The sequence below is a fragment of the Anopheles nili genome, chromosome 3 (genome assembly GCF_943737925.1).
Source record: "Anopheles nili chromosome 3, idAnoNiliSN_F5_01, whole genome shotgun sequence".
Taxonomy (NCBI): domain Eukaryota; kingdom Metazoa; phylum Arthropoda; class Insecta; order Diptera; family Culicidae; genus Anopheles; species Anopheles nili.
Genome location: NC_071292.1, coordinates 8789517 through 8816657, shown reverse-complemented (window position 1 = coordinate 8816657; position 27141 = coordinate 8789517). Strand labels below are relative to the sequence as shown.

The window sequence follows — 27141 nt, the reverse complement described above, 5'->3', positions numbered from 1 at the left end:
TTTTTAGAGTGAGCTTTTTTGGTTCCTTTTTTTCCTCTCTCGGTCGTGAGAAATGTCCTCTGTTGAAATGACGGTTTAGCTGGTGGTCTCTTATGCTGTAAGTGGCTAATTTTAGTTTATATTCCAGTTCGAATATATGTTTCTTATTAAAGGAGTTGTCGTACATAATTTTCAAGATTTTTTAAGCTGATTTTTTTTGAGCTGAACAAATATTTGTGTGCCATTTTGTGAAAATTCAATCGCTTTTCTTTTCTGTTGATGTGACCATAGCCTCAGTTCGCGAGGTTCCAAGGGCTAATACATTTTTTCTCGTGCGCTTAGGGTGCGGATTTTTCTCCTTTTTTCTCTCTCTCTCTCACACTCTCCACATTTAATGGCACGCTCTCGGTGTCTCGCTCGCTTATTCTCTCCTTCTCATCCATTTCTCAGCGTTTTACTATAAGGCGAATGCCTTGGACCATTCCTTCAAGTATTCAGCTCGCAAAAAGTGCGCTGCTGTTTGGTTTTTTCGTCTCTCGCGCTCACAAACGCGCCTTTTTTACCATTGTGAACGTACAGCTATTGCGTCGCGTACGATGCCGTCATGGTCAGGGGAGGGCGCATAGGGTGGGCGTTTGTTATGCTCTTCGTTTTTTTATGCTGTCTTGTCTCGCGAGCTCCTACACACAAACAATACAACGTCGCGCGGTTCAGAGCCGTCCGCTGGTGCTCGGTTGGAAGAAACGTCAGTTCGATCAGAGTTTCGAAGCCGGGCGCAAGGCAGACAGCGCGCGCGTACGCGAATGATGCTATTTGTTTCTTCCGGCGCGATTGCACGCTGTTTCCTTCCGCAGCGCTTAACCCCCGTCAGGTTCTACTTCGTTTGACACACGGTGCGTTTGTTTTTCCTCCATTCTTTCAATTTATGTGCGCCAATTTAGTGGATTTGATACAGTGGTGCGAATGGGATCGTGCGTGTGTGTTTTGATCTGTATTAGTTTTCAGTGACATTGTTGAATGTGCTTGGATGGTGAAATTCCCGCTCGATCGAGTCACGATCCAGTGAAACCAGTGATAAGTGCATTTGATTCGGAATGCACTCGAAGCGGTACTGCATTCCTTTAAGCCACTTGCACCGACGCTTGGCAAAACAGCTGTGAAAGGAGTGTCCTTTAGAGTGGACCGAAAGTGTCAGTAATAGGAGGGAGGTTTTCAGGTCCATTTCAAAGTGCACGCTAGCCACCAAAGGCACTTGCCAGAAGTGTGTTAATTTCGTCTCTCAAGTGTCTAATTACTGATCTCACGATTGTGCGAGTGTTTGTGTCGTTTCCTGTGCGATAAAGTGATTTTCCCTCGCGGCGATCGGTTTGCGTACGTGTACAGCAAAATGCATCTCACCCTCTCGTTCGCTCTCTCACTCACCCTCTGATGGCTGTTGGTGTTATTTGCTGCAATTGCACGGCTACTGCCGTATTATTTGCGCGCCTCGTGGCGATCGATCACGAGGAAAAATGACATCGTGCCCTGTTTCTGCGCAGCAGCCTCACAAGTGACGCTGAGATGTGTGACAAAGAGAGTGAGGGGGGAGTGGGGGAGATAACGAGAGCAAAAAAAAAAAACCCTTCCCAATGTGTATGCCTTAACGACGATGCAACAGCAGCAGCAACAGCAAGCGAACGAGAACAACGAGAGAGCCTCCTCGCAGCAAGTTAGCCCAATATAGTGACAATCTGTGGTCACTCTCATGGAACGGAAGGAAACCCTACAAAGTGCAATAAAAAGGGCATTCCATGGCAGCTGGACTGCACTTGCCACCATCGTTGGTCTTCAGGATGATCGCCCCATCAGAACGGGTTCGATTAATCAATCAACGGCGAATTAAGCAACTCCCTGTTTTGTTGTCCCATGTTGGGAAGAGAGCATTTTACGGAAAAAACTTGTTTTTGTACATCCCCAAGCATACCACACCTACCCGAATGGTATCATTCGAACTGCGAAATAGTTGCGAATGTCACCAAGCCAGTTCGGCTGGTGACGATGCTGTTTATACTTCCAAGCTCCACGGTTTGCGCCACGCATGAGTCACGCGCCGCCGTCGATTATCGTGCCGCCGCGTGTTTGCGTTGCGCGGAAATATCGCCACGCGGCCTTGCGATAAAAGAAGCACACGCAACAGCTAGCCGGCCGGGTTTTTGTTCGTATTTCATTCAAGTGCCCGTGTTCCGAGAAATTTAATAGCAGCCAACAAACTTTGCTCGCTGTTGGTCTCGCTCCCGAGGGACACCCCAGTTTGCCCGGTTAGATTATGTTTTTGGCGAAGAAATGGGAAAATTAAACGGAAAAGAATTTAATTTCTGCACCGTGGTGGCGGCAGATGGGCGATTTCGGAGAAAATTGCCTTCACGAGTTGCTGCCATTCGCTCGGTTTTGTTCGAGCATCAAAATTGCAATTTAGTTCTAGAGGGGAGATCAGTTTGGTGTTATTATACCATTCTCGAGTGGCCGGTGGGACTGTATTAACGTTAAATATGTTATAAACCTTTGCTCCTGCACTCGTCCACAGAGTTCGCATACGGTTTGGCCGCACTTTTTGCCACCATCCATTATTTAGCAATCTAGTAGAGTTTGTTCAACTTCACTCTCGTTCGCTTTTGGCAGCGAGTTACTCCTTCACTCTTAACCCGTGTCCGAGTGTTGTTTGCTTGGGATGCTTCCACGGGGTGATATATATTTTCTCCATTTGCTGCTGCTCGTGTCCCTGCAAGTTTCCATCTGAGTAAGGTAAGCGCACGGGTGCACATATGGGAAAGCAAAGTATGTTAAATCCAAAATATGCGAGCCCATGTTTCCGAAACAGGCCAGGACAGCCGCGAATGCGAGTGTTTTGTGAGAATGTTCGCAATCGTTCTCGTGCCACTCGCCAAAAAGGCGAACCGGAATTCGATCGTATAATGGGCCCTCACTCACCTAGCCTAATGGGAACACAAGTGTTCCCGGAGCGTGTGCAATGCAGCATTTGTGCAATGTGTTTCTTTTCATTTCTATTTCAACTTCCGCGCCGGACCACGCGGGCACATTCTCTAGCACCCGTTTCCCTTTGGCGGGAACGACACATTTCGCCATAAACAACGGCCCGTAGCCCTGCCGATCGCATACATTAGCGGTGGGAGCCCTTGGCGACAGGGTGGTGAACAGGGGCAAAAGGCACACAAAACGAAAACACTTGCAAACGAGGCGACGTTGTGAGTCATCGCGTGCAATGCAAGTGTGCAAATGCAGGTCGGACAAAGCCCTGTGGTGCGTGCGATCAGTTCACGATGCAGTTTTTGCCGTCGAAGGGTGATAACAGACGAGGAGGTTTTTCAAAATAAGAGGGTTGATTAAACATTCCAAATCGATTGGGTGGTTCGATGCCGCTTTGTTTCTATGGAGGTGCGTGTTTTAAGTTGTGGAATAGTCTATGGGACCTTCCATTGCACGGTATGGCAGTTTTCCTACTGAGAAGAAACACAATATACTTTATAAATTCAATTCCGTGGACTTGACGTAACTGAGAGCACAGAATACTCGATCACTTGTGCGACAGATAAAAGCAGGAGATATTTGAAGGAATATCTTATTTGATTTGATCGGTGGAAAATGGGATTACTTGGCGTTTGCTGCAGCTTCAGAAAGGATGCGGGATAAAATAGAGTTTCGCGTTCGTCTTATTTTATTTGTCCATTTTAGCACTAACAAGTGCGCATTTCACATACGCACGATAGAACGTTTTCTGCCGAGGCGTCGAACCACTCGATGCTTTCAATTTATGGTTGCTTTCGTCGGGAAGCGAGACCGTGGGTTCTGGAAGAAATTGAATTTCATGCCTCTCGGGGAAAAGTATGGACATGGACACGAAATGCAGTTCTTAAGAGCATATGTTTCACTTTTCGTCGACGTTCATTTCGTAGAAACCGATGGGCTTTTGGCGTAAAGTTTATGTTTTCCGTCGATGATTACGAGCATCGCAATTTTTCACACGCCCCGCGTGGTGGCTTTTTCTCGGTCCGATAGTTTCCGCTCCGGCAATGGGCGATCCCGGGCGCGGAAGAAGATTTACGATCGGGAAGGGTTCTCGTATGTGCCGCCACATTGCCGTTTCAGTTTTGGGTGATAAGAGTGGGAGAGTTGGGACTAGAAGAAAGAAGAGGAAGCAAAAAAAAGACCGAGTTGTTAGCGGAGTTTGTTCCAGCAGTCCACTTCCTGTTTATGCGCTCGTGCGCCGTCGACAGCCGTTTCCGACCGATCTTATCTGGTCGCCTGCTGTTGGTCCTTTCTTCGCCCGCGTACGGCTTCTTCCTGATGTGTGCTGATTTTGCTGCAAAACCCACTCAGCTGCTACTCCCGCGTGGTCCTTCCGTTCATCTACCCCAACAACCGCAGGCCTTGGTATCCGTTTCCAATCGCGAGGCAGGCGGCAGTCTGTTCCGGAATTTCATATCAAAATGCGAGACGCCTCCGAAGCAAAAAGGGACTCTTTCATGGATGGTTTCCGCGACGCGCGCGTTTTTGGCGCGTGTGGAATTTGATCGCAAAGGGCAAAAAAGGGCTTTTCTGTTATTACAAGTGTTAAACGTGTGGTTCTGGCGCGTGTGTTCATTATGATAATTGCGAAGAAGCTTCTGTTCTGTTTCGGAGATGCTGTGTTTTTTTAATCATTTTTTGAGTCATCCGTGTGATTTTTACACATGGGGTTCTTGAAATATAAAAACCCCAGCGCCTGCAACATATTTTTCTGTTGTTCGATAGTCTCCACGAGTTGTTTGCGTATCGCGAGGTTGCGGTCACGCTTATCACACTGACGAGGAAAAAATAGAATTGCAACTGGTGGGTTTCCAGATAATGGTTTCACACATAGTACCATGATAAGATAACTTAACCTCACACTCAGACATAGGTATATACCGGGCCACAGAAGCTTAGTGGTTTTATTATTTTTAATGTGATATCAACTCCAATCACGGGAGCTAGACATGTGGACAAGATTGACATGGGTCGATAGAAGAAAAACGTGGAAAAACACGAACAACACTAATGATCAACGACGTGTCCGCCGCCGATCTTCGATGTAGATATTGTAATGGTTGTTGAAACCATTCATCCATGTCATTCCATGTTACATCATTAGTATGGAGCTTCTTTTTCGTGTTTGAGCATGATTTCAGGCGGATTTCAATAGCGTCTACGCTCCACGTGGCTTCTCATACGCCACACAGCTTTCGTGCGGAATTGAAGCTCATAATTTCACCTCACCACCGGAGATATTTCTGTGCGGGTTTTGAGTCACCGACAGCTCGGCAGTGAAAGTACGGATGGAAAAGAAAAGTTTTTTTTGCCATTGAAGTGGAAATTAAAATGACACACGATGCCGCCACGATTTGCATTCCACACGCCACTGATCGCGAAGAAATCACCAACGTGTGGAGTACGTTTCTTGGCTCTCTCGATCGCGTTTGGAGGCGACGGTATCGCTTACACACCACGAGCCATGCATACGGATGCGTTTCTATGCACCGAGTGCAACGGTTCACTAAAGCCACCTAAGACCGCGAGACCCATGCAAAGGCTGTGTGGCATACGGATGGCTGGAGGAGCCAAGATAACGAAATACCGAAACACCGACTATATCAGGTGACGGTGTTGGGTTCTCGGCTACCTGACTACGCGGTTCATTGCCCTTCGCGTTTGCCCAACGCACCTCGAATGGGAATGATCGGTTTTCGTGTGGCAAATGGGGTCTACGAAAGTGGCTCTGGGAAAACCGCTGGGTTGGCGCAAGTGTACGAATAAGCAAAAATTAATGAAATCACCCCCCGAACGGCGGCGTTTGGTTGCAGCCGTGCAATCAAGTTTGCAAATTTAACGACACACCGACAAGCCACAACCAACGTACGTGCGCAATACTGCTGCGAAAGGCGGTTCTGACAAAGCAGTGTCGCGGTTCGGTTTATTAAAACACAAAAAGCGATCAAAATCTTGACTGCTATTATGCGAGGTTGTTTTTGTTCGACCTTCGATGAAGGGGAGGGCGTTACATGAATTAACATGAGCGAAACAACTTTTCCCCGAATGCATTACAATAATTGGAAACTTCTGCCCCAGGACTAGCCGCCGGAAGTGGGCCCTCCTTTACTGCAGGGGTCCCGTAAATAGGACTAACCCTTTTTTTTTCCTCTTGCTCCCTGATTCGATTGAGCGTTTGCTGGTGTGTTTTTCTTCCCTTTTCCCGGGATAGAAACACCCGCAGTCCTTACGCTGCTGTGTGTCGGGAATGCTTAACGTATTTTAATGCCTTATGCTAACTACGGAGTTAGGCTCGCCGTTCCTACCCCGCTACATGTATCGTAACTGTTTACTGCAATTTCAATTCCAACTCGGGCCATCGAACAAAACGCCTGCATCGCCAGGAGGCATGGAATGGGACGGAGAGTGGATTTAAAAATATGCTAAGTAGCGCAGTTCACAAAACTTCCCAACCATGGGAGGAGCAGGGATGAGTCCCGGCGTGAAGGAAAAGTATCCCTTTGGTTGCGTAAAACGGTTTCGGTGCGGGTTGCGGTTCGCTTCCAAGAAGGTCATCGCTTCTTTTGCTCGCCCTTCCTAGGTTTTTTTTTCGGGGGTTTATCTTGTTGTTTTCAATGTGCGTTCTCCGTAGCGTTCTTGTTCCTAGGAATGATTCCTACGAAAAAAAAATCGTTCATAGCGCATCCTCATCCCCGCAGCAGCAAACGAAGGAAAACTATATGAACCCCATCGTAAAGGTACGGCCTAAAGAAAGTGGCCGTCGAAGACACTCGGTCTGCCTAGGGGTTTGCGAAGGTGGAAGAAAGCGGAAGAAAACATATGTGCGTAGCATAAACGAACACGCCACGTACGCTTTTGTCCTCACAGGCGGGGTGTCATTGTCGATGCATTAATCGTCGTACGCCGACGATGGGCGCTGGCAAGAATGTCTTACTCCGACAGCGGACAGCAAGGGATACGTCGCTCAGGAGGCATTCCTTTTGCATTCCCGCAAGACACACTCTCTCCTTCGGCTACTTAAGTGAAGGGAAAATTAGTTTGCTTAAGGGTCCGTGTGATGGAGGACCGTCAAACCGTCAAGCAATCTTCCTCGCTGCTTTGCCGCGGTGGATCTATATTAAATCCGCACTAAATGTGTGCTGCAACACTCACACGATGCGGTTGCAATGAATATTGATGCCTGGGTTACACAGCGTCTTAAAGAGTGCTTGCAGACACGTGGGGGAGAAAAAAAGGACGAAAATGAGAGCAACTATGCTCCATGAAGACACCTTGATTCCGTTGGCTGATGGTTTGGTTCATTGAACCTAAGCTGGATGAGCTGAGGTTGTGCTGCTGCGGTACGGAGTGTATCACCGCTCCAAAATTGACTCCTCCCCCAAAAAAGGCACAAGAAGATGGTTGCTTTTTGCCCTCGGCCGACGGTAAGACACCCTGCAAGCATCTCCTGTCCGACCGGTAAGAAGGCTGATTCGATTTGTGCGTTGCTGGTCTTGCATAAATTATCATAAACAGAGTGCCGTGACGCTGGTTCGAAGGCCAGCTCAGTGGAGTCTCTCGACGTTCTCGGTGACAGAGCAATAAAATGTGTGCGCTCATCGATTTTCGTGTCCGTGCTCGGCACACAAACATCACCATTTCGCCGACAGGAGCAGTGAAGCACCGCGGCGTGTCGGGGTTGCTTGCCGTTTTGTTGCGCAGAAACGTTTTCTGAAACTCCTCCGGTTTCATCGTGCCTTCTGGACACCAGATGGTGACACCAGAAGAAGGAAGTGTTTCTCAGAGAACGCACCCCCAATCGAGGGCAGTTCTGTCTATCTGCCTTTCTGCCTGACCAGCCCTTGTTTGCGTTTATCAGCTCTTGCAGCGTGGGCAAACATTCGACGTAAGAATGGATGAAAAAATGCAAACATAAACAAACAACAGAAAACTGCAGTTGCAGTACACGCGGTCTCGAAGACGATGCCGCAGAAAGAGAGAACTAAGAAAGGGGAAAGCTAAATTTACCCATCCAACAACACCCTGCGGATCGGTGACAGGCAATAATAATTGATTGCTTTTACCAAACGAGCCTCGGGCAGTACGTAATGGGTGTATTTATTTGCAAATACGTGACACTTACTGGCTTTATTTGGTGATGTGGTCATGCTGCTGGTTATTGAGCTCTCTGAAAAAAATTGAGTATTTTTTTTGTTTGTGTTAAGGAGGTTAAGTAAACCAGACAAGATTACGACGTCGACCATGAGAAAACAAACTTTTTTTTTCGTTTTCTAGCTATTGGCTTGTGGTTATTTTATATTCATAACACCAATTTATAAGTGTAATGTTATCGTTCCTAAAATTCCTCCATCCATCGGTTTGACTGTTTCCCAAACAAATGGAATAGTGCTCCATAAATAAATTCACACTTCCACCACTATTTGTGGAGCCTTCGTGAGGAGAAAATTTATTCTACTTATTACTCTGATCGCTCCCTAACATACCTTATTAGGAATTCTATCACCGACCGACCGAGACTGTTAATCAAACGTGATACAGGTGTTTGGTGGTATATTGAAGGCGGAACTGTGCCAGGTCGTCAGTTTTTCCTCCCTCGAAAAGGGCTTTGCTAATTAATCAAACGGAAAGGAACATGAATGTAGTAAAGCACGAAGCTTGGGAACGGTGGCTGACGATGGATTGGGAAATGCCAACTCCAGAGCCGGTTACATTAGAATCGTAGATTAGTTGATTTTTCCACCCAAGCAGCACAGTGGGTGTGAGATAACATTAGCTGATAAATGCACGATTCGTTCGGTGGATTAAGATTAATCCGCCCTTCCCTTGGCGGGTACAAGGGAAGGGTTTATTTTTGGAAGTATTTAGGTTATTCTTACAAACATATCGATTGAGGTGATGGAGAAGAAGGGGCAGAAAAGAAGGTTAATATTCTCGAACAATAACCTCCCTGAGCACACACTCCAAGCCCACTCTCGTGTTTGGGTCATCGCACCGTAGGGTGTGGTTTTCTTTAGCCCTTTTTTCAGATTACATTTCCCAGAAGCACTTGAGCATTCGTTGCATGATCCTCGGACTGATTATAAACACGCTTATTTATGTTACCCACATCCCGCCGATCAATGCTCGATTGAACTCCCCTCATCCCGGTGGCTGCATCGTGATCATAAACATTTGCTTCGTGCGCTGGTTTATTTCCGCCGTCGCTTTGTTTCCGGAGAGTCGCTTCCGGTATCGCTTTTGCTCGAAGGGATGACGCGTTTCATCTGCGTTTTGAGCGAATTCAGGACGGCCCAGCAATCGAAAACTTAGCTGCAAATGTGCGTAAACATTTGACCCAGTTTTATTCCGCTGAAGTCGAACCGAAGCGAACGTGAATAAATATCCTCCCCGGAGGGTATCGGCACGCAAGGGAAGAAACCCAAACTTTTGACTTCCTTTACGAGGACGCGATTTTATCGCTTTCGATTCCGATTTGCCCTCGGCACGGTGCGGCTTCTTCGGCGACCCAAAGCAAATTGCTATAACTTAATCCTATGGGCTTCGGGCGGCCTATTTTGCTCTTGGTTTGCTTGTCGTGGGCATGGCTTCTTGGCTTCTCACGCAGACAGGCGACAAGGCGTCCTTTTATGAGTTCCGGTGCCGATGGCACGTGCCATAATGTAAGCCCAAGCGACCGTTTCGCCCTGAGGGCGGGATAAGAATCCAGGATCAGCTCGATCAACGCTGGTTGCCATCTGAAATGTTACCTCTTCCTCGTAAAAGTTTGAGGTAGAATCCGGGGAGGGCACGATGGTCCTCAATAAACTTGATTATCCTTTTTTCCTTCTCTCTCGAGTTCGTTCTATTCCAGAACTTTTCCAGATCCATCCCTTCCGAGCCGCAAGGGGATGAAGATCCGTTCGAGACACGTCGCAGCAAGAGGCTGTGTAAGGCACACTTTCGCATGTACATTCTTTTCTACTTCACCCCAATGAAGTCCAGGCGATTGGGCAGAACGGTTTTGTGTCGCCTGGCACTTTTCGCTCGGGCATTATATCACTCAATTGCTAACCGAGAGGGAAGGATGTTAAACCACACCATCATCAGTGTCACCACATCGTTTCGCCGACCAACGGTCAAGAGGGCGTCCGTTTTACTGTTCAACAGCCTTGGCTGCGTCCTTCGCCGCTTTCTACGCGCCAGACCCGATTCGAAGGATGGATGGAACGAGCGAAGGAGTACGAAAACAAAAAGTCCCTCACTCAGCGCAATTTCGTGACGGCCGTCCAAACTGAACTGGCCATATGGTGTCGGGTGTGGAGGTGGATTCAATTCGTTTGTTTTCTGTCTCCCGCGTGTGCCATTTTGCAGCCCGATGCGACGATGATATCATTCTCTCGTCATCGCCGCCTGCGCGTCAGTGTCGGTAAATATCTTCATCGTTTTGGAAATTTGTGGAAATATGATGAGATAATAAGCAGCGGCGACGCGGTCGACCGCAGAATGTATTCATATACGCGCTTCGGCTGTAGGAGGGTTTTACATTTTTGAGCTGCCGTCTTCCTTTAGGATCGCTCAAGAAGTGGTCATCGTCATCGCAAGTTGTCAGTGGGAGTTTCGGTTAGTTCCTAGCCCGCTCTCACTAGACCGTGTCGGAGAAGAACACTGATTAAGTGCCGGATGTGGATGCGCAAAGTACGCTGGCCCGTCCACGAGCATCCGTGGAAAGGGCAATCACGACTAAGCATAGACACCATTGAGGTTCGCTGGTGCGTGAACATTGCCTCGGGTGGATCGTTTGCGTAAGGAGCAACATCTCGCAGGCACGCATCGGTTTCATTATGATTTACGAGATCAGATCTCGTTACGATCGGTGGACCGACGGGGCGTGCGATATCTTGTGGCTAGGGAAATGTAAATTCCAACTTCTCACACTTGAACGGTTTACGAGGGCCGCACCTGGAATGAAATTCGAAACCGAACGTCAGGAATGCATATCCGATATTTCCCCTTTCATGCGCGACGATCATACGATCATTGCTGCATCGGGTCGTGTATCCTGCGCCAGATGGATGACATAACCTGGCCTACGGGGCTTTAAGTTCTTTGCTTTCACGTTGTTTAAATTAACATTTCAATCGTGTGCAGTTAATGCGACCGCTGTTTGATTCACCCAGTTCCGTGACACGGCATCCCTATAATTGGAGTCGCAGATTGGGATCTTTGTATAATAATAATCCGGCTTCCATCACACACGTAATTGTATTCGCTTGGGGAGGTTATTTATTTATTTACTTTCCCGCTCGTATACGTCCGTTCAAGCATGTACGATCAACTGATCGGGTAGGTTGATTGACAGTGCGTGTGCGACACGGATCGTTCTCAAACGATGCCGCCCTTTTCTTATCAAGTCGTCTATTTCCTTTCTCCAACAAAACGCTGCGCGGATCCTTCTTTGAGCTGACGATCGGGCATAAGATCGGTACCGCGTGTGACGTTTTCTTATTCCACTTTCACCGATACCGATGTCGCATGTTGCCGCAAAACTTCCGGTGTGCATTTCCGGTGACCCTTCGAAGGTTCTTCGGCTTCTTCGTCTGCCTTCTGGCGTGTTTTTAATAAAGTCCGTGATCGCCGACATCAGTCAAGGTGCTAGTGTTTAGGTTCCCTTCTTTTTAAGGGAAATCGTAGGGTTTGTGGTTACGTAATGGAGGTCGTTAGTTTTGAAGCAACAGCTTGTCTTTCGAGCGTGTTTGTACAGATTTGCACCGTATGTTCGCTGGCCAGGGAATGGGTTTGGGTAAACAAACGGGAGTTGAAAGAAGGTTTGGGACCTGAAGCAGGTTTAAGGTTTATCGAGCGGCTCATGTTCGCGTCCGAGCTCCAACCAAAGCATATGTGTGCACTGATTTTTACCCATTTTAACCCGCGGGTCCGTTACTTCGCACTATGTTTTAATGGGTTTTTGGTGAGGTTAAACCGGAAATGATAAACAAACCTTGGTTGGGGGTGGCAAAGAGCCATTGCTGTTTCGTGGCTGACCCCGGGTGGGAGGAAATGTTGCAATCAGAAGGAAACAAGAGTTTTCACTTGGGTGGGGCGGTGAACGAGAAATTGTGTGAGACTTGTTGCGCAGTTCCACGCTTGTCGTTTCGGTTTGTGTATAAATTTGTTTGCTTAATTATATTTTCGTATGCATATGAAGCTTTCCTGTTGGCCCTAATTTATACAGCCTTTTTTTCCGCGGACAAAAGCCATCAAATGTTTTAGCTACATGCTTTGAGTTCGAGTAATTTTTGCTTCCCAAGCTCCTCGCAAACGGTCGATAATGTTACCGCGTCTTTCTTGGCAAACTTTTCCCATTTTTTGGTGGGATTTCCCTCATTTAAGTTTTGCGTCAACTCAGTCGAACCTGTTGTTCGTTAGAATGAAAAATTCCCACCATTACGGCCGGGTTGGACAAAGGAATTCCTCGCAATATTGTTTCCCTCTCTTTGTGTTCTTGAATAAGAGTACAGCTTGACCTTTAATTTTTTTTCAAGCACGGCAAATCAACAGTCGACGAAAAAAAGTCAATCATTTTTGTGGATGATTTTATCAAAATAAAAAAAAATGAAATCGTACTTTCAAATCGTTTCGACGCCTGCCGCTGATGAGTTCCTGTGCATTGTTCGCAAAAATCAACTTTCACGACGTAGATCTAGCAATTAGGGAGTAATTTTATCACCAGCCATGCTTCACATGTACTCGTAGCTGAGATGATGTATATATTTATATTGCTTTCACCATCGTATGCTTGTTGGTATCGTGCTTCTCATGACCGCTTGGCAACAGCAGGCGCCACTGAGCAGAAGTTTCTTTATTTAAATTGTCACCATTTGGCTCGAGTAAAAAAAAAATAGAAACCATCTCTTGTTTGGCAAATCCCGACACGCATTTTTTTTTTCGATGGTGAGTCGCGAAAACGGGTTGACAAAAAAAGAGCCACATTTTCAGTACGGTGAGAAAATTCACGACCAACAAAAGAGGAATGAATTCGTGTGTAAGGGCGCTTCCGTTCGATGGTTGCCATGGTCGAAGAAAACACCACCCCAGGGATGATCGCGACCGACCACGAAGCCGTCGCAAATAGAACCCCGTGTGTTCTCAAATTATTAGCTGCCCGTCATAAAGAAGACGGGTGTACAGTGTGTCTGGGAAATGTGGGATACGTTCGATAATGCTACCGTGAGTACCACGTACACATACACCGATGCAAGATCGTTGTGGCAAGATAATTAGCAAGGGAAAAATGCGACGGAAAAGGCGGTGAAAAATCCACACAAAAAAGGCCCGTCATTCCCGGCGCGTCGTTCCGTCGGGTCAACCCATTTGACAATTGGTGGGCCGCGGACGGATTGATGGGTGTATTTTTGTGGTCCTATTTTTAGGGTCTTGAGAAAAAAAAAACCAAAAATATTGTGAAAAAAAAAACCTTCCACTCTGGCGTGTCTCCGTTTTTTTTGAAGGGCAATCACGCGGGATGATCTTGGCAGCGCTCGATCGCTAGGGCAAGGACACGCATGGAACGAGTTTTGTTCCATCCACCGAGCTGCCCCTTTGTGGAAGCACAACGAAATGTGTGCAGCAAGTGGCTTTATCGTGGCGTGGAGATAGCGAACCACGATAAAGCACTGTTCCAAAAAAACACGGAGGTCACAACGATGACGCTGCAAGATGAGTTCATTTGTGTGGAAGCATGAGCAAGTCGAATCCGAATGACTCATCACGATCGGAATGATAGCGCCATCGTTCAAACCGCACGTTCACAACTGCCTGTTCTCGGAGGAACTAAATAAACTCACCCGATAAAATATGGTACGCAAGACAGCCACTGATGATGATGGGGGCGCCCTACGGTCATGTTTTCGGGCGGAATATTGCGTCTGCGTCACTACCGTTTCACACCATGTTGCAACATTGACGTCTTTGTCGCGTCCACATGTTGACGCTAATTCCTAACCCTCGCCCTGGAGCCGAGACGTGCTCGATCGCGCTCAATTACGCTAGGCAAATGTTTGCCCGATGGTTTGGCAGCGAGGAAAGCAAATGGGAACCGAATTTCTCATGCGTATCTGGTTTCGATTTAAAACGATCCCCTTTGGGGTGCTTTTTCGTCGCCCTTCGCTCACCCTCTTCGGGTGAGAAATCGTTCACTTCTGGAAGCATCTTTAGAGTGATCTTGATCTTGTTTAATTGATTTCACAGGCGCTTTGTGGTTTCGTCTTCAAACTCACCCGTAGCCCTCGAAGTGATTATCACGCCGATGTGGGGAACGATTTTTTGACACTAGGTTAGGGTTTAACCTTTCAAAATGTAACCTAAATTCCCATTAACACATTAGAACAACTCAAAACACTCTGCTTACGATTGGACTAACAGGCGTATTTGTGTGAAGAATTGCTCGCGATCTGAGCCGGGCTTAACCCCACGATCGACCCAAATGTACCACGTCCGAATGGAGTGACATAAATCACCTCAATCTTGCTGCAAAATCACCAACACCGCCACTCCCAAAAACTGCCACCTTTTGGAAATGTCTCTGCGAAAAGCCACGACAAATCGCGCCATCACTGAGCGGCTGTTTATTTATTCCCAGCCCGAGCAAATGCTCTTACACCGCGGATCATGAATCCTGCGGGCTTGTGCACCAGTGACAGCGACCGATCATATATTTGCCAAGATCGCCGTCCACTTCTTGCGGTTCTTAGCTGCCGTCCGGGGGCTGATGAACCTCGGCAAACTGCTACCTTTTGCTGCAATCGCATTGGGATGGAAACAGAGCGGGCTCCAGCGGGGAAAGAATGTTTCGCGTATGCAAATATGCACCGATCGCCATTTATTTAGCGAGCCGTCGCCTGTGTATGCTCACCCGGTTTGCTTATTCGCGCCACGTACGTACACCCCAGCGGTCAGGGAAAAGGCCCCAGCAGCTGGTTGTGATTGGCCCATCGGTGGTGTGCCACCTTCTCTTCCCTGCGATGAGGATGGTGGTTTGTCCGGGTGCTAATCAGAAGCGGAACATGCAGCGGTACAAAACACACACCCTTCTTGGTATAATGTACGTGCATATGGTAGAGGGAACCACTCCGAACGAGTGTCGCGACATCGGATGCATTTTGTTCGCGCCCATTATGCGCTCGGCTATTTCTGGATCTCTCTCCATCTCTCTGTCGCTCTTTCACTCCCTCTATTGGCCGCCATCCGTCCGGTTGGCGAGGGGGGAAAATGTTCTCGTTAATTTATGATATCACCCCGACGTGGAGGTCATTTCCTTCACTTTCCGAGTTCAACGTTTTGTGAATGGCAACGGGTCTCGAGCGGCTGGAGTCGAATTGGATGTGATTTTATTTTTTGCTTCCCTAATTCACCGGTATTACGACGGTTGGAGACACGAGGACGGATGAAGGGAACTACTTCCATGCTTAGGAACCGTCACTTTTTCTATGAAAATGGGTATCCATTTTTCAAAACCTCTATCTCTCGTTTATATTCGACCTTTACCATGCCCTAACGGCACATTTCCAAATTACCGACCTTTAGCTGCGATAGTTCTGTTAGGTAAATGAATTCTTTCGCTCCTATCACAACTCGTCAATCATCGTGTTTCTCATGCGCACAAGCCGTAGGCCACTTTCCCCCTTCTCGATCATAAATTGCGTTCGGATTGACCTTGTGCCCAATTGATACGCACTCTCGCACAAACACGAACGAAGGGAACGCACAGAATGCGCCTTTTCAACCCCCTGACGTATCGTGACGCACCCCTAGGTGAGTGGCTTTACTGGGGGTGTTTTTCGCGTTTTTAAAGCCCTCAGTCTGGGACCCCCTTTGAAGGTGGTAGGCATTTTCTGCATTCGCGTGCTACGAACGAATTTGCTGTGCAGTTTGATAAGTGTTTTGTTCCAGCAGTGACCCAACCTGGTTGTCGGGGGAACGGCTCACTCGCTCGTGTTGGGGGTGTGTGCGTGTTTGCTATTTTCACAATCTCTCTCTCCTAAACACGAACAAATCGTTTTTAATGGCCGCCGCATGTTGGCCCCCGTTCCGAGGGTGCACCGGTTAAATTTTAAAGCTTTAACAAAAGGATCGTAAAACGTGAACCGCTTCTTATCGAGGACGATTTGCTGCCAGCACGGTTGATTGATTCCTAGCGTGTGCTCGCCGGCGGAAAAGGTCGGCCATGATGGACCGGAACGGTGCCGGCGTTCACCAGCTGATCCGTGAACTTGAACTGCGTGCGTCTTTAACGAAGCCGCACAGTCGAAACAATTAAAAGCGCAACGTGATTGGCATGGATGGAAACTTTGTTTCACGGCTTCCATCGCCCGGTCGCCGGCGGAAGTCATATTAATCACCTGTAATGGCGAGCGTCACGTTTATGGTTAGAAATCAGCCGTGTAACGATTGTAATTTAAATTGTGCGTGGGTGGGTAAGCTCACAGGTCTCACCGAATCGTAAGATGGAATCTTCAGCCCGGGAAAGTTCAATTGTATGCCAACAAAGTTAGCGTTATGAAATGTTTCCGCACAAACAGGCCCGACCGCATCATTTCTCCACCGTACGCGGGGGCGTTCGATTTTTCGACGATTTATGATGCCAATCAATACCACGGTCGCTTCGTGAGCATTAACGCGGGGGTGTAACTTGACTAAACACGCGAAGAATAGCAAAAGTTTGCTCGCCAAAAAAAAACACGAACGAAAACAATACGACAATCCAATCACACTCGAAAAAAGGAGGGTGCGCCAACCAGGCCAGGCCAGACCAGGCGGGACAACCAGCCAGGTCGAGGTGCCGGGCCCAGACCAGTTTGGTATTCGATCAAATATTTAGAATTTCCATAAAACGAGCGGCGGGCCGGCCTATGTTTTCTTTGCATATGCTGCCCGGTTTGTTCGGTACCATTGTGCTTCTCGCTCTCGGTTGCAAGCGAAATAGAAACTATTTTCGTCGCGCCGGTGTCGATGTTTCATACTCTCGCCTATTCAACGAAAGCCGGTTGGTGAACGAATGGACGCCATCCATCGTTGTTGATTTTATTCATAAACATACATCCTCCCACCGGAGGAAACTTCGAACCGTGACCTAGCCCGGCGGGGAAGATTTATGAGCCCCCGGTTAGGCGTTTGCTAGAACGAGTTTCATTCACCGCACGAGCGACCCAAAGCCCCAGCCCATATTGCGCCATCGAACGCACCCGGAGTGTCTCGCGGTTGCTTCTGCCGGTGGCGCTCCATCGTTGCGCGGTGTAGTCACAATCTAACACGCGTGCCGCATTGTGTCATATTTTGTCACTTTGCTGCCGCTTCAGTTCCTTCAGATCGGTGTGCACTGACATTGAACTCGGTGAGGGAAATCTCCACGTTTCTCCGTTTCTTTTGGCCGTGTGCCAACGTACGCGCGTGTCATTCGAACGTATCGCCGGCGAAATGGAAACTCGTTTTTCCACGTTCTTTTTTTTCCTCTTACACGTTTCCTCGCTCCCCCGATGACTTTCTGTTTCGGAGCCATTTTCCGTGGGCTTTTCTCGATCTTACCGTCCTTCCTCCCAAAACGCACATTGTTGAATTGGTGTAGCGGTTTTGTTTTTTTCGTCTTGCTTTATTTTTTGATATTTTCTCTCCCCCATCCGCTTTCCACCCGAGGCGGCAGAGAGAGGGGCTTAATGGCATTGGAATCGGTGGCCACCAGTGGAAAGTTTCATCGATGGATGATTGTCATTTCGGGGCGTTTATGGTCGATTTGCCGTTCGCCCCCCGATACCCACGATAGCTTCATCGGTCGTGGCAAGGTGAAGCATACGAACGATCCGACGAGGTTGTTGTGAAAGGTGAGCACTGACCGCTGCTGTGGGAAGTGGGTGGTGGTGGCAATTTATGGGCATTGTTTTTTTTTCGTGCCTGGAAAACTCCATACCGCAGGGCCCTCGCCAAGCGGTGGGGTCTCGAAATTGAAAGTTCATTCGCTTTTCCGTTCCCGGTTTTGGGAATGGAAAATTGCTTCCTTTTTTGTCTCTTTTTCTCTCATTCTAGTTTTATTTGTTAATGGATCAGAGTTTAACATTTAATAGCTGCTCCTGTTGCGAAAATGGAAATGGTACCTACGGGAAAGACGATGGCAAAAAGAAGCTCATAACAGCTCCTGCCGTTCGGTCATATCCTTCATTAGGGAGGAAAAAATATTGATAGCTTATTGCTTTTTTTCCTCCTTTTTTTGGATCTCTCAAATCCAATTAAGTTTTGAGGGGATCAATATGGTTTAAAGTGGGGTCAATTTTTGGGGAGCCTGTTTTAATTAAAAAGTACTAAAAAAGCCCGTTGGGGTGGGTTTTTATGTTTCCAGTTTGAATTTTCCCCTATTGTGGATTTGCTTTTGCTTCTTCTCTAAACCATTGTTTACGTACTCCGTGCACTCGTTTACGTATCACGAGGTCTTTATTAAAAAATAAACGAATTTTTCGCTGTTTACCTTCCACGGGAGGAAAAGCCAAAACGTGGCGCATTATTGTGGCAGACGATAAATTGTCGTCCTTCATTTCCATACACCGCACACAGTTGCACCGACGGGGGAAACATGGAAAACGACTTACTCTCCCGTTTGGATTTCCATCGTCACCATCGTCGCTAGTGCGCCCCCTCGTTACGCGATCGCTTCCAGGATTCCCCAAGATAGGGCGAAGCGCTCCGGCGAGAAGTCTTTTGGCAATAAATTAATGCCCTCCTCTCATAACGTCTGCTCTAGCTGGTTTTCCCGGTGGAGCACTATAACTTGCAGAAGGTATCTGCGCGCGAAGACACCGCCCGAAGCTTTGTTGCTGCCTTAAAGAGCTATTTAGGGAGCGTTTTTTTTTAGGACGTTTCCGTCCGATGCTTCTCCTCAGTGTGGCCAGCGAAAGTGGCCCAAAACAACACGAGTAGCAAATAGTTCGATTTTCGAAGATACTTTAATGCTCGTCCGCGATACAGAGACGGACAGCTGCCAAGAAGCTTTGTGCGGCAGCAGCAACAAAACGATGTGGACTATTGGGTCGATCGATCGATGGTTCGTGTGTATGTGCGCGAGCGTACGAGTGTGCACGCATCACAATCGCGACGGGGATTTAGAACTCAATTGATTACCGAAACAGAACAACTCCCCTCGACAGGACTTTTGAAATTGAATTTTCCTGAAAGGTTTCGGCTTTGTCGTTAGAGCAAATCCTTCCAGAATACGAAACCCTGTTTAGCTCTTCTTCGATGCTCTTGATCCGTCTTTTCCATCGGTATATGCTGCGGGGATGAAAGCCAGCAAATTGCTTTACCGATCCATCGACCTATTCTATTTTTTTTTTCGTTTGTGATAACTCAACATAAAATGAAGCCCAACGAAAGATGCTTTGTGTGTACCCGATGGCCGCATTCCTCGCTTTATTTGCATATTGTTCATAGAATTTCGGGTAATTTCCACCATAATCAATCGCGTATCGCGTGCTGCGTTATTTCGCCGAACCGAACATTTCGTTGTTGTTCGTTTAATGGCGTATGTATGAATGTGGGTGTTTCGTGGTTAAAAATATCCTCACCCAGGAGCAGCGTGGTGTGCGCACAGGGTCAATTATTGAAATGGGAAGGAATTTTCTCATTACGAGATGAAATGAAATACCGAACATCACACCTGGTGGAGTCCAACGGTGTTCGAACGATGGGTGTGTGGAAAATGTTGTAAAATTGGATCCACCCCGTGGATTCCAACAAACAGTGCGGACAGGGTTTTTTTTACCCTGACGATTGGTGAAACATTTTCTTTCGCACTGAAAATGCCACGCAGTAAAAATTAATGTATTTTATGATTTATATTTTTTCTCCATTACACATCGCCGGTTTTATTACCCTCCACGTATCATCGCATCATTGTGGCAGAGAATGCGAAGTACGAGGAGATCTCGGGTCCACCTGGATGAGGACTCTGGGCTCTGGACCACGGTCATGACAGGCTGCATTAATTTTACAGTGCATAATTCTCACAACCTCTCGGGAATGGGGAAAGTAGTGTGCAGATGAGAGAGAAAAAGGACAGGACAGCAGCGTGTATCTATAAATTGATTAATTACGTGAATCGAGGAATGGTACACGACGACGGAAGCAACTGCGATATTTGTGCGATTGTGAAATGCAATGCGAATTTTTTCTACTTTCATCAAAATTAATTTAGGTATTATTGAGGAAAATTTACTGTATTTCTTTTGAAGAGCTGATTCCCTAATTTGCAGAATTTATTCCAAATGTTTTTGAAATGGAGGCGCATGGTTGTCATTAAAAGACAGAGGAAACCGAAGAGTATTCTTGAGGAATATCATTTGTATAGCATGCTTAATATACTGTACCTAGGGAAAGTATTGGTAGTTCTCACACATGTTTCACTTGTTGAGGGGTGTTATATTATGAGGTCCATATGGAAGCCCTTGTCCTCGGTGCAACAGCGAGTGCACGGTATATCGCAGCACCATACTCAATCGAACAATTTGATTCATTTTCAGCGTTGTTCGAAATTCTGCCCGCTCGCGTTCGATAAATTTATCGCCCAACAAAATGCTTGGTAATGGGCCGGTGGCTGCACCGCGTGCACTTTGTTTTTGCATCAGAAGCAGCGGGAAAAGTGCGCCTTTCCCTCCGCAGTTGATATTTATCGGATTAATAATTCATAATTCGTAAAATTAATTTTTACTGCACATAATTTATTCAATTAACGACGAGCGTTGAGTAGTTGGCGATCCTTTGTCGCGGGTGGAAAATTTATCGAACGGTGGTTAATGGTGGCGGTGGAATATTTGATTGTAAATTGGAGGTGTTTAATAAAATCGATTTTATCGCCGCATAATCGAAAAGGGAGGTTTTTATGGTACGGTCGGTGATTCTGGTTCCGTTGTTCCTCGTTCCTCGCTCCTGTTGCAGGATATTTATTCAGTAGCATTCTATTGGGCTTATACCCTTGAAAAGTGCGTGGTTACATGCTCGTTGAATTTAAACACTTTTATTGAGATTCGAGGACCGCTTGGCGATTTAGCAGAACCGTAGCATTCTCCCTCTCTAAATGACGTATGGTCAATTCCGGTGAAATAATAAACCAACCAGCAACAAATTGGCTGGCATTGTCGTCAACAAAACGCGCTTATCAAACGGCGCGTGCACATACTTAAGAAGAATCGACGGAGGTCACATTTCGCAGCAGCACCGAGGGTGCGTGGGGACTATCGCTTCTCGTTATTTGAACGACGCTATAATCCAGACCAGCGGACTCGGCAGGGTGATAATTGGAATAAATTGAATTAAATCTCCCGGCGAAACTTTTACTCCGTATCCAGCGTCTCGCGCCATCGCGCGGGGTTGCTTCCTGGTGGAAGGAATTTCCTTTTCTATTTTTGATGAATTACCACCGCCAAAGGGGTTTTCTTTTGCGGGATGAGAAGGATGAGAGATCACCATAGCTTGTGATCCTTTTTCTATTCGCATACATGACACATGATTTGTAGCATGGTGTCGTTCGCGTTAATCCAGCGTCGCGTCATCGCAGTAGCATAAGCGCAATCGCCTTGACAAGTGTAGAGTTTGCAGCTGTTCCCTACGGCCTTCCGGATCGTAAGTGAGCGAGGACGTGCGTCCCGTGATGGAGGCAATTTATGACACACCATTTTGTGCAATCATCATCTCGCTTAGCAGCGTCTCCATCGGTCGGGACCGGCGGGGATCTAAGCGAATGTCGCAGTTTGCACAACGGATTTATTGGATTTACGCTGACACGAGCGATTTCTTTATCCGTGCCCCCGAACAAAGGGCGCAGTAGTAGTAGCCGGTGCTGCTAAGTAGCACTGAATTATCGCCCAAGTGGTTGGTTATTTTATTAGGGTATTCCAAGTGTCGATCCGCCCTTGACAAGTGAGCGATCTTTGAGGATTTGTTTTTGCTTTTTTTACTCGTTAGCCCCAAATTCTAAACTATTATTAGGATGGCTTTTTTGAATTTGTATCTTTCTTCGTGCCCCGTGTGTGATGTGGGATTTTCGTGTTTTTTCCGTGTTTTGCTTTCAATCAAAAGTTTCCTTGACTTCAATCAATGAACTGGAGCACCGCAAACTAATGCCTTTCATGTTCCCCGCTCAGTGGACGTATTGGTGCCACCACACCTAATCCGCGTGGCGAATTATTCCTGCCTGTCAAGTGTGTGTAATGGCTCCCGATGGACTAGTCGTGCGTGCAATCCACCGATCAGTGTTTGCGCTCTGAATTTCCCCCGTTGGCCCTCGGCCAGCGGGAAACAGAACCGCGTGAAACTGACATCGGCCCTTGTTGGTGCTAGAACGTGAATAGGAAGGACCACCAAATCAGGCTATTTAGTTTGATCGACAATTTCCACTTTCACTGCAGGAGGGATCGGGTTGATTGGGAAATGACGGTGGTTGGTTTTACGATAGCGAACAGGATTCAATTGCCAGTGAACCAGAAAGTGAATGTTCACCGTGTATGGCTGTTTATTTTTAGCCTTCTTCAGTTGTTAAGTAGCAACGTCAAACTGTATGAAAAGAGCTATCAAACAGCATGATCGCTGACGTGGTGTAGATGAGGCATAACTTCATCAAAATGTTTACGTTCCTTTGTTTCAATTGTGCAGTTCAACTCCTGCTGCTAGTGCTATCGTACGAACGGGCTTTGCTCGACTGGGCTTGTGCTGATGAGCGTATGATTCATTTTATTTCTAGCAGTGTCATTAATCAGAACAACAACGTAAAAAAAGTGCCAATTGATCGCGCGTTCATCTGATCGGCAAAAAGTGCCTATGACATTCACCTCAAAATTAGAACGGTTTTCGTCGACCGGAGCGGAACCGAGCCGTACCAAATGAAAACGAGTAGTGAAAGGACAAGGCAGCACTCGCTAGTGACGGTTAGCACGGTTCCTTTAGTCCAGTGAATTTGGATACGGTCTCGAGTGAGCCTCACTCGTGACCGCGGGATGTGACTGTGGTGGACGAAGAGAAGCCATCCATCTGCCAGCCAGCTTCATTGCCATTGCCTCGCGAATTGATCGAGAGAGCGTGTTATTTAGTGTTTAAAACAAGTGAACTTCCTCGCGTCCGTTAAGTGCCTACTCGCTCGAGTTGATCGAGAACTTCTAAACACGAAAGTGGAAACGGTTCGACATGTTCTCCTCGATGCCACCGACGAGCGCTACCGGTGCCGGTAACGGTGCTGAAGTAAAAAAGGGACCTTCGAACTGGTTCTGGTCTCTACGGCGTCAGCCAAAACCCAAAAAACCCATCCTCGAGCCGGACAAACCGCTCCAGAAGAGCTGCGTCGATTTGCCATCGGCAACCGTGAATGGTGGTTCACTCCTGTTTGGCGGGAACCACCGGTTGGATGAGGTGTCCGCGTCCAGCAGTTCCTCGCTCGAGCGTCCAATACCGGGTTGTACCTGTGAATATGTGCAGGTGTTTGAACCCCCGGAAACGACCGGTAGTATCTCGACGACGGCCACCATCACGACAACGGTGTCACGACATCGCAATGATGCCGCGTTGCTAGAGTCAGCTTCCTCCGACAGTAACCTCGCCTTAAGCTGTGCAACGTCCCCGCTAGAGGGCGCCACCGGTATCCAACCATACGCGACCAACAGTTTGCGTCGCCGGAAGGAGCACGTGTTTGGCGCGAAAACGGTCACGACCGTCACGAAGACGACGGTGATGAACCGCCAACGCACGTACCGTGTGGGGTTGATCTTTAGTGAAAATGGCGAGCTGCTGAACAGCAACCTTGACCTGCGGCAGCTCGTCGAGGAGAGCAAGCGTAACTTTCTGAACGCACTGGGGAACGCTACTACCCACGTGACTGAGGGCGAGAGTTCTCCAGTGATTCCACCGCCACCTCGGTTACTGGACCGTGAAAATCCGCCCGAAGAACCGAACAATAACGAGCGCCATCGTTCGAAGGAACCGGGACCAGGCCAGGGTCATGCTCCGGAGAAGCAGCTGCGGCACCAGTTCAGCATACTGGATGACAGCAACTTTGACTTCATCGATGACAGTGCTGACTTGTTCAATCGCAACTACCCGCACCAGCCAGCCACGGTCGCTGCGGAACAAAAGCCACTGTCAGTGGTGCCTAAGGCTGCTGCGACACTTCCCACCGCCAAAGTGTTGCGGATGTGCAACAACTGTAAAAATAGAAGTTATCTAGTCTACCAGCGGAGCAACTCGCAGCCCAACCGTAAGGTAAAAAGCCGTAACGTGGGTGGGGAATGAATAGTTTGCTCCATTTCGGGAGGCATCACAACTCCGTACCATAACAAAAAAACAACGACGCCGTAGAATGTAGCCTTGTTTGGTTTTTGTTGCGAAATTTTAACATGTGCTGCTAACGTGTGTGAGTGTACTAACGCTTCTCTCTTATCTTGTATCTTCACCATTGCAGCAAATCAACGATGAGCTGAACGAGGTCGAGTCGGAGATGAAAGCCCACGAAAGCAAGGAGGAGAACAAACATTCCAACAAAGACAAACAGATGGCGCTCGGGCGGAAAAAGTTCAACATGGATCCAAAGAAAGGTACGGGAGAAAACTTTTCACGAGCGCCGGTTCGGAGAAGGCCGCGAGACGGCGCAGAAGCGTGGAGCTTTTTTGAAACGGCATTCCGCGGTCTGTCGGAACTTTCGCTTTTCTGTCGTGAAAAAGGATACTTTCGTTGGTGCACATTCCGAGCATTGTTTGGAGCTTATGTTTTTCCGCCCTCGTCCTAAAAAACTTGTTGCATTGTTGGGTTCATTGTTAAAGGGAACAAACCTCACTTTTGTCTACATCACATAATGTGTTTTCTGTTTCGTACTACGTTAAGCTTATGCCAATGTTTTCGATGGAAGTTGTGCGGTTTTTTTTCATGTCCTTATTATCAATAAATGCTATTGATGGTAACTTTTTTCTCATCGGCTGCTTCAACATGGCAGTCGTCCAACTAACAAATGTGGGACTCCTTTTTTCGGGTTGGGCAGAATGCCACCATACGTTATTATTTTTCGGCCAATATCGTCTTCCACGTCCAATTATGGTACAATCAGAGAGGGTTGCGATGTTGTCGTACTAATGCTGCGAAACAAGTCCCCCAGCACGTTCCGTCCAGCACGAAGTGGGCGCAAGACAGCACGATATTAATCATCGCTACTTATTGCTTGGTCGTTCAGCACACCACCCCCTACAGTGAGAGATGTACGATTGCTGGTGGAGGTGACCTCACGGGCGTTCCGGATCCTGCACCTACCCCGGACAAATTCCTAGTGCGTGCAGTCGGTACAATCCAACCCGCCAGCGTACTTCCGGCAACAACCTTCGCCAGCAGAGGTCCGGCGCCGATGAATGATTGTCTTTATTCGTTTAATTAAATTGTCCGCATCCGTTCGATGGATCCGTGGCTCCGCTGGGAATGGACGACTCCTGGCCGTCCCGAAGTTGAGCACGCTTGGTTCCCGCTCCACATATCGGTCGCCGCCGGAACCTGTTGCTCTAATGGAGCAATTAAGCTTGTCCGCCGGCTATGAGCAGTGGGATCCATTCCCGGTGGAGAAGTGGCTCGGCACCAGCTAGCTAGCAGGGAGCTGTCGGAAGAGTTGTTCAACTAGTCACATGGTATGCGACCCGTGACCTTGAAGGACCAACGTCCACCGTGCAACGTGCCGGAGTAGCTGCCTTTGGGTTGTTCCTTCGGCACGTTTCAAGTGGCTTTAAAATTAAAAAGCCATTCATCATTCGTTCATTCGCCCACCAGCTGGTTGCCATCGTCGGAAGACGCCAATGCCGGTAGTACATCGTGGTGGACCGGTTTGTGTTAAAGCTTGTTCTTCTCGAGGTATATCTCATGCGATCTTGAGCCGCTTGATCGAACGCGTCGGTAATAATCTTGCCTTACAGGAAGGAGTACCTTTGTTTAGAACCTTTGTTCAATGGCGAAGTGTTTTTGTTTTTTTTTTTTGTTCAAATTGCATTTCAATATTCTTTCCCGTATCGACGTAATCAATCTACGTGTTTCACCACGTTGTAACGTTTCTTTTCTTTGTTCGTTTTATTTTGCAGGCATAGAATTTTTATATGAAAACCAACTGCTGCGAACCGACGCACAGGACGTGGCGCAGTTCCTTTACAAGGGCGAGGGTCTCAACAAAACGGCCATCGGTAAGTAAACATCAATTTCGCACCTGTACTAAAGAAGATTCGAGGTACGCACGAATCCGTTCCTCAAACCATCCGCTAGACCGTTGCATATTTCATGCCGCAGAGCACCGGGCGAATTCGACGCGACGCCACTGACGCCGTAAATTGGAACGATTTATTTCCCCCACACATAGCAAGAAAGAAACTCACTCGTGCATGTTGAGAGAGCCCCGAACAGAGGGTTGCTATATGTTTATGGACCCGCGTGCGTAAATATATCCTTCCCAGTTCCGCTGCTCCACCTGTCGGGATAGCTGCGTTCGAACTTTATGGCCTATGTAACTCGTTAATCGCATCGAATGCAATTTAATGCAACCATTTTTTGTGTGCCTTCTTTCTTGCCAAATGGCTCGATTTTTCGCTCCCTGTGGGGGAGATGGAGATGGAAAAATATGCCATATCGTCCCCGGGGGACATGTTCGCGTGTGCACCAGTGCTGTTTTATTCATTACCGCGCTAATGTCACGGGAGCTTTTTTATGTTCATTTTTCACCAAATTTCCCTTCGAAATCCTCGCCCGCGCTCTGCTAGACTGCGCGTCCCCGACGTACAGTTGGCGTAAGAGACCTTATTTTTGCATGTGAAACGCATCGATCCCACGTGTATACAATTAATCGACGAACCATGTAATCGATATACAGACGGCACCACCGGGTGGCCGTGGCGGTGGAAAAGTGCAGCAGACACTCAAAGGCCGCTTTTGCCGGGTGTAATAGGCAGGAGTGGAACTTGAGGGAGGAGCAGAAAGCTTACCGATGATGAGCTCAGATAAAATAATTGCCTTTTTCAATTTGCTCCCGGATGAGTTTACGTTGCTCGCCCCCGAGGCCACCTCCCTGGTCCGGCTGAAGGG

General features: G+C 47.7%; 1 protein-coding gene across 1 annotated transcript in view; it reads left to right on the top strand.

Moving 5' to 3' along the window:
- The window catches only part of LOC128726919 (cytohesin-1), a 40370-nt gene that overhangs the window by 7941 nt on the left and 5288 nt on the right, over positions 1-27141 (top strand). Inside the window, exons 3-4 of the mRNA XM_053820765.1 lie at positions 24503-24635; positions 26151-26249. Of these exons, the coding sequence (XP_053676740.1) occupies positions 24503-24635; positions 26151-26249 (232 nt within the window). The remainder of the gene's footprint in view (positions 1-24502; positions 24636-26150; positions 26250-27141) is intronic.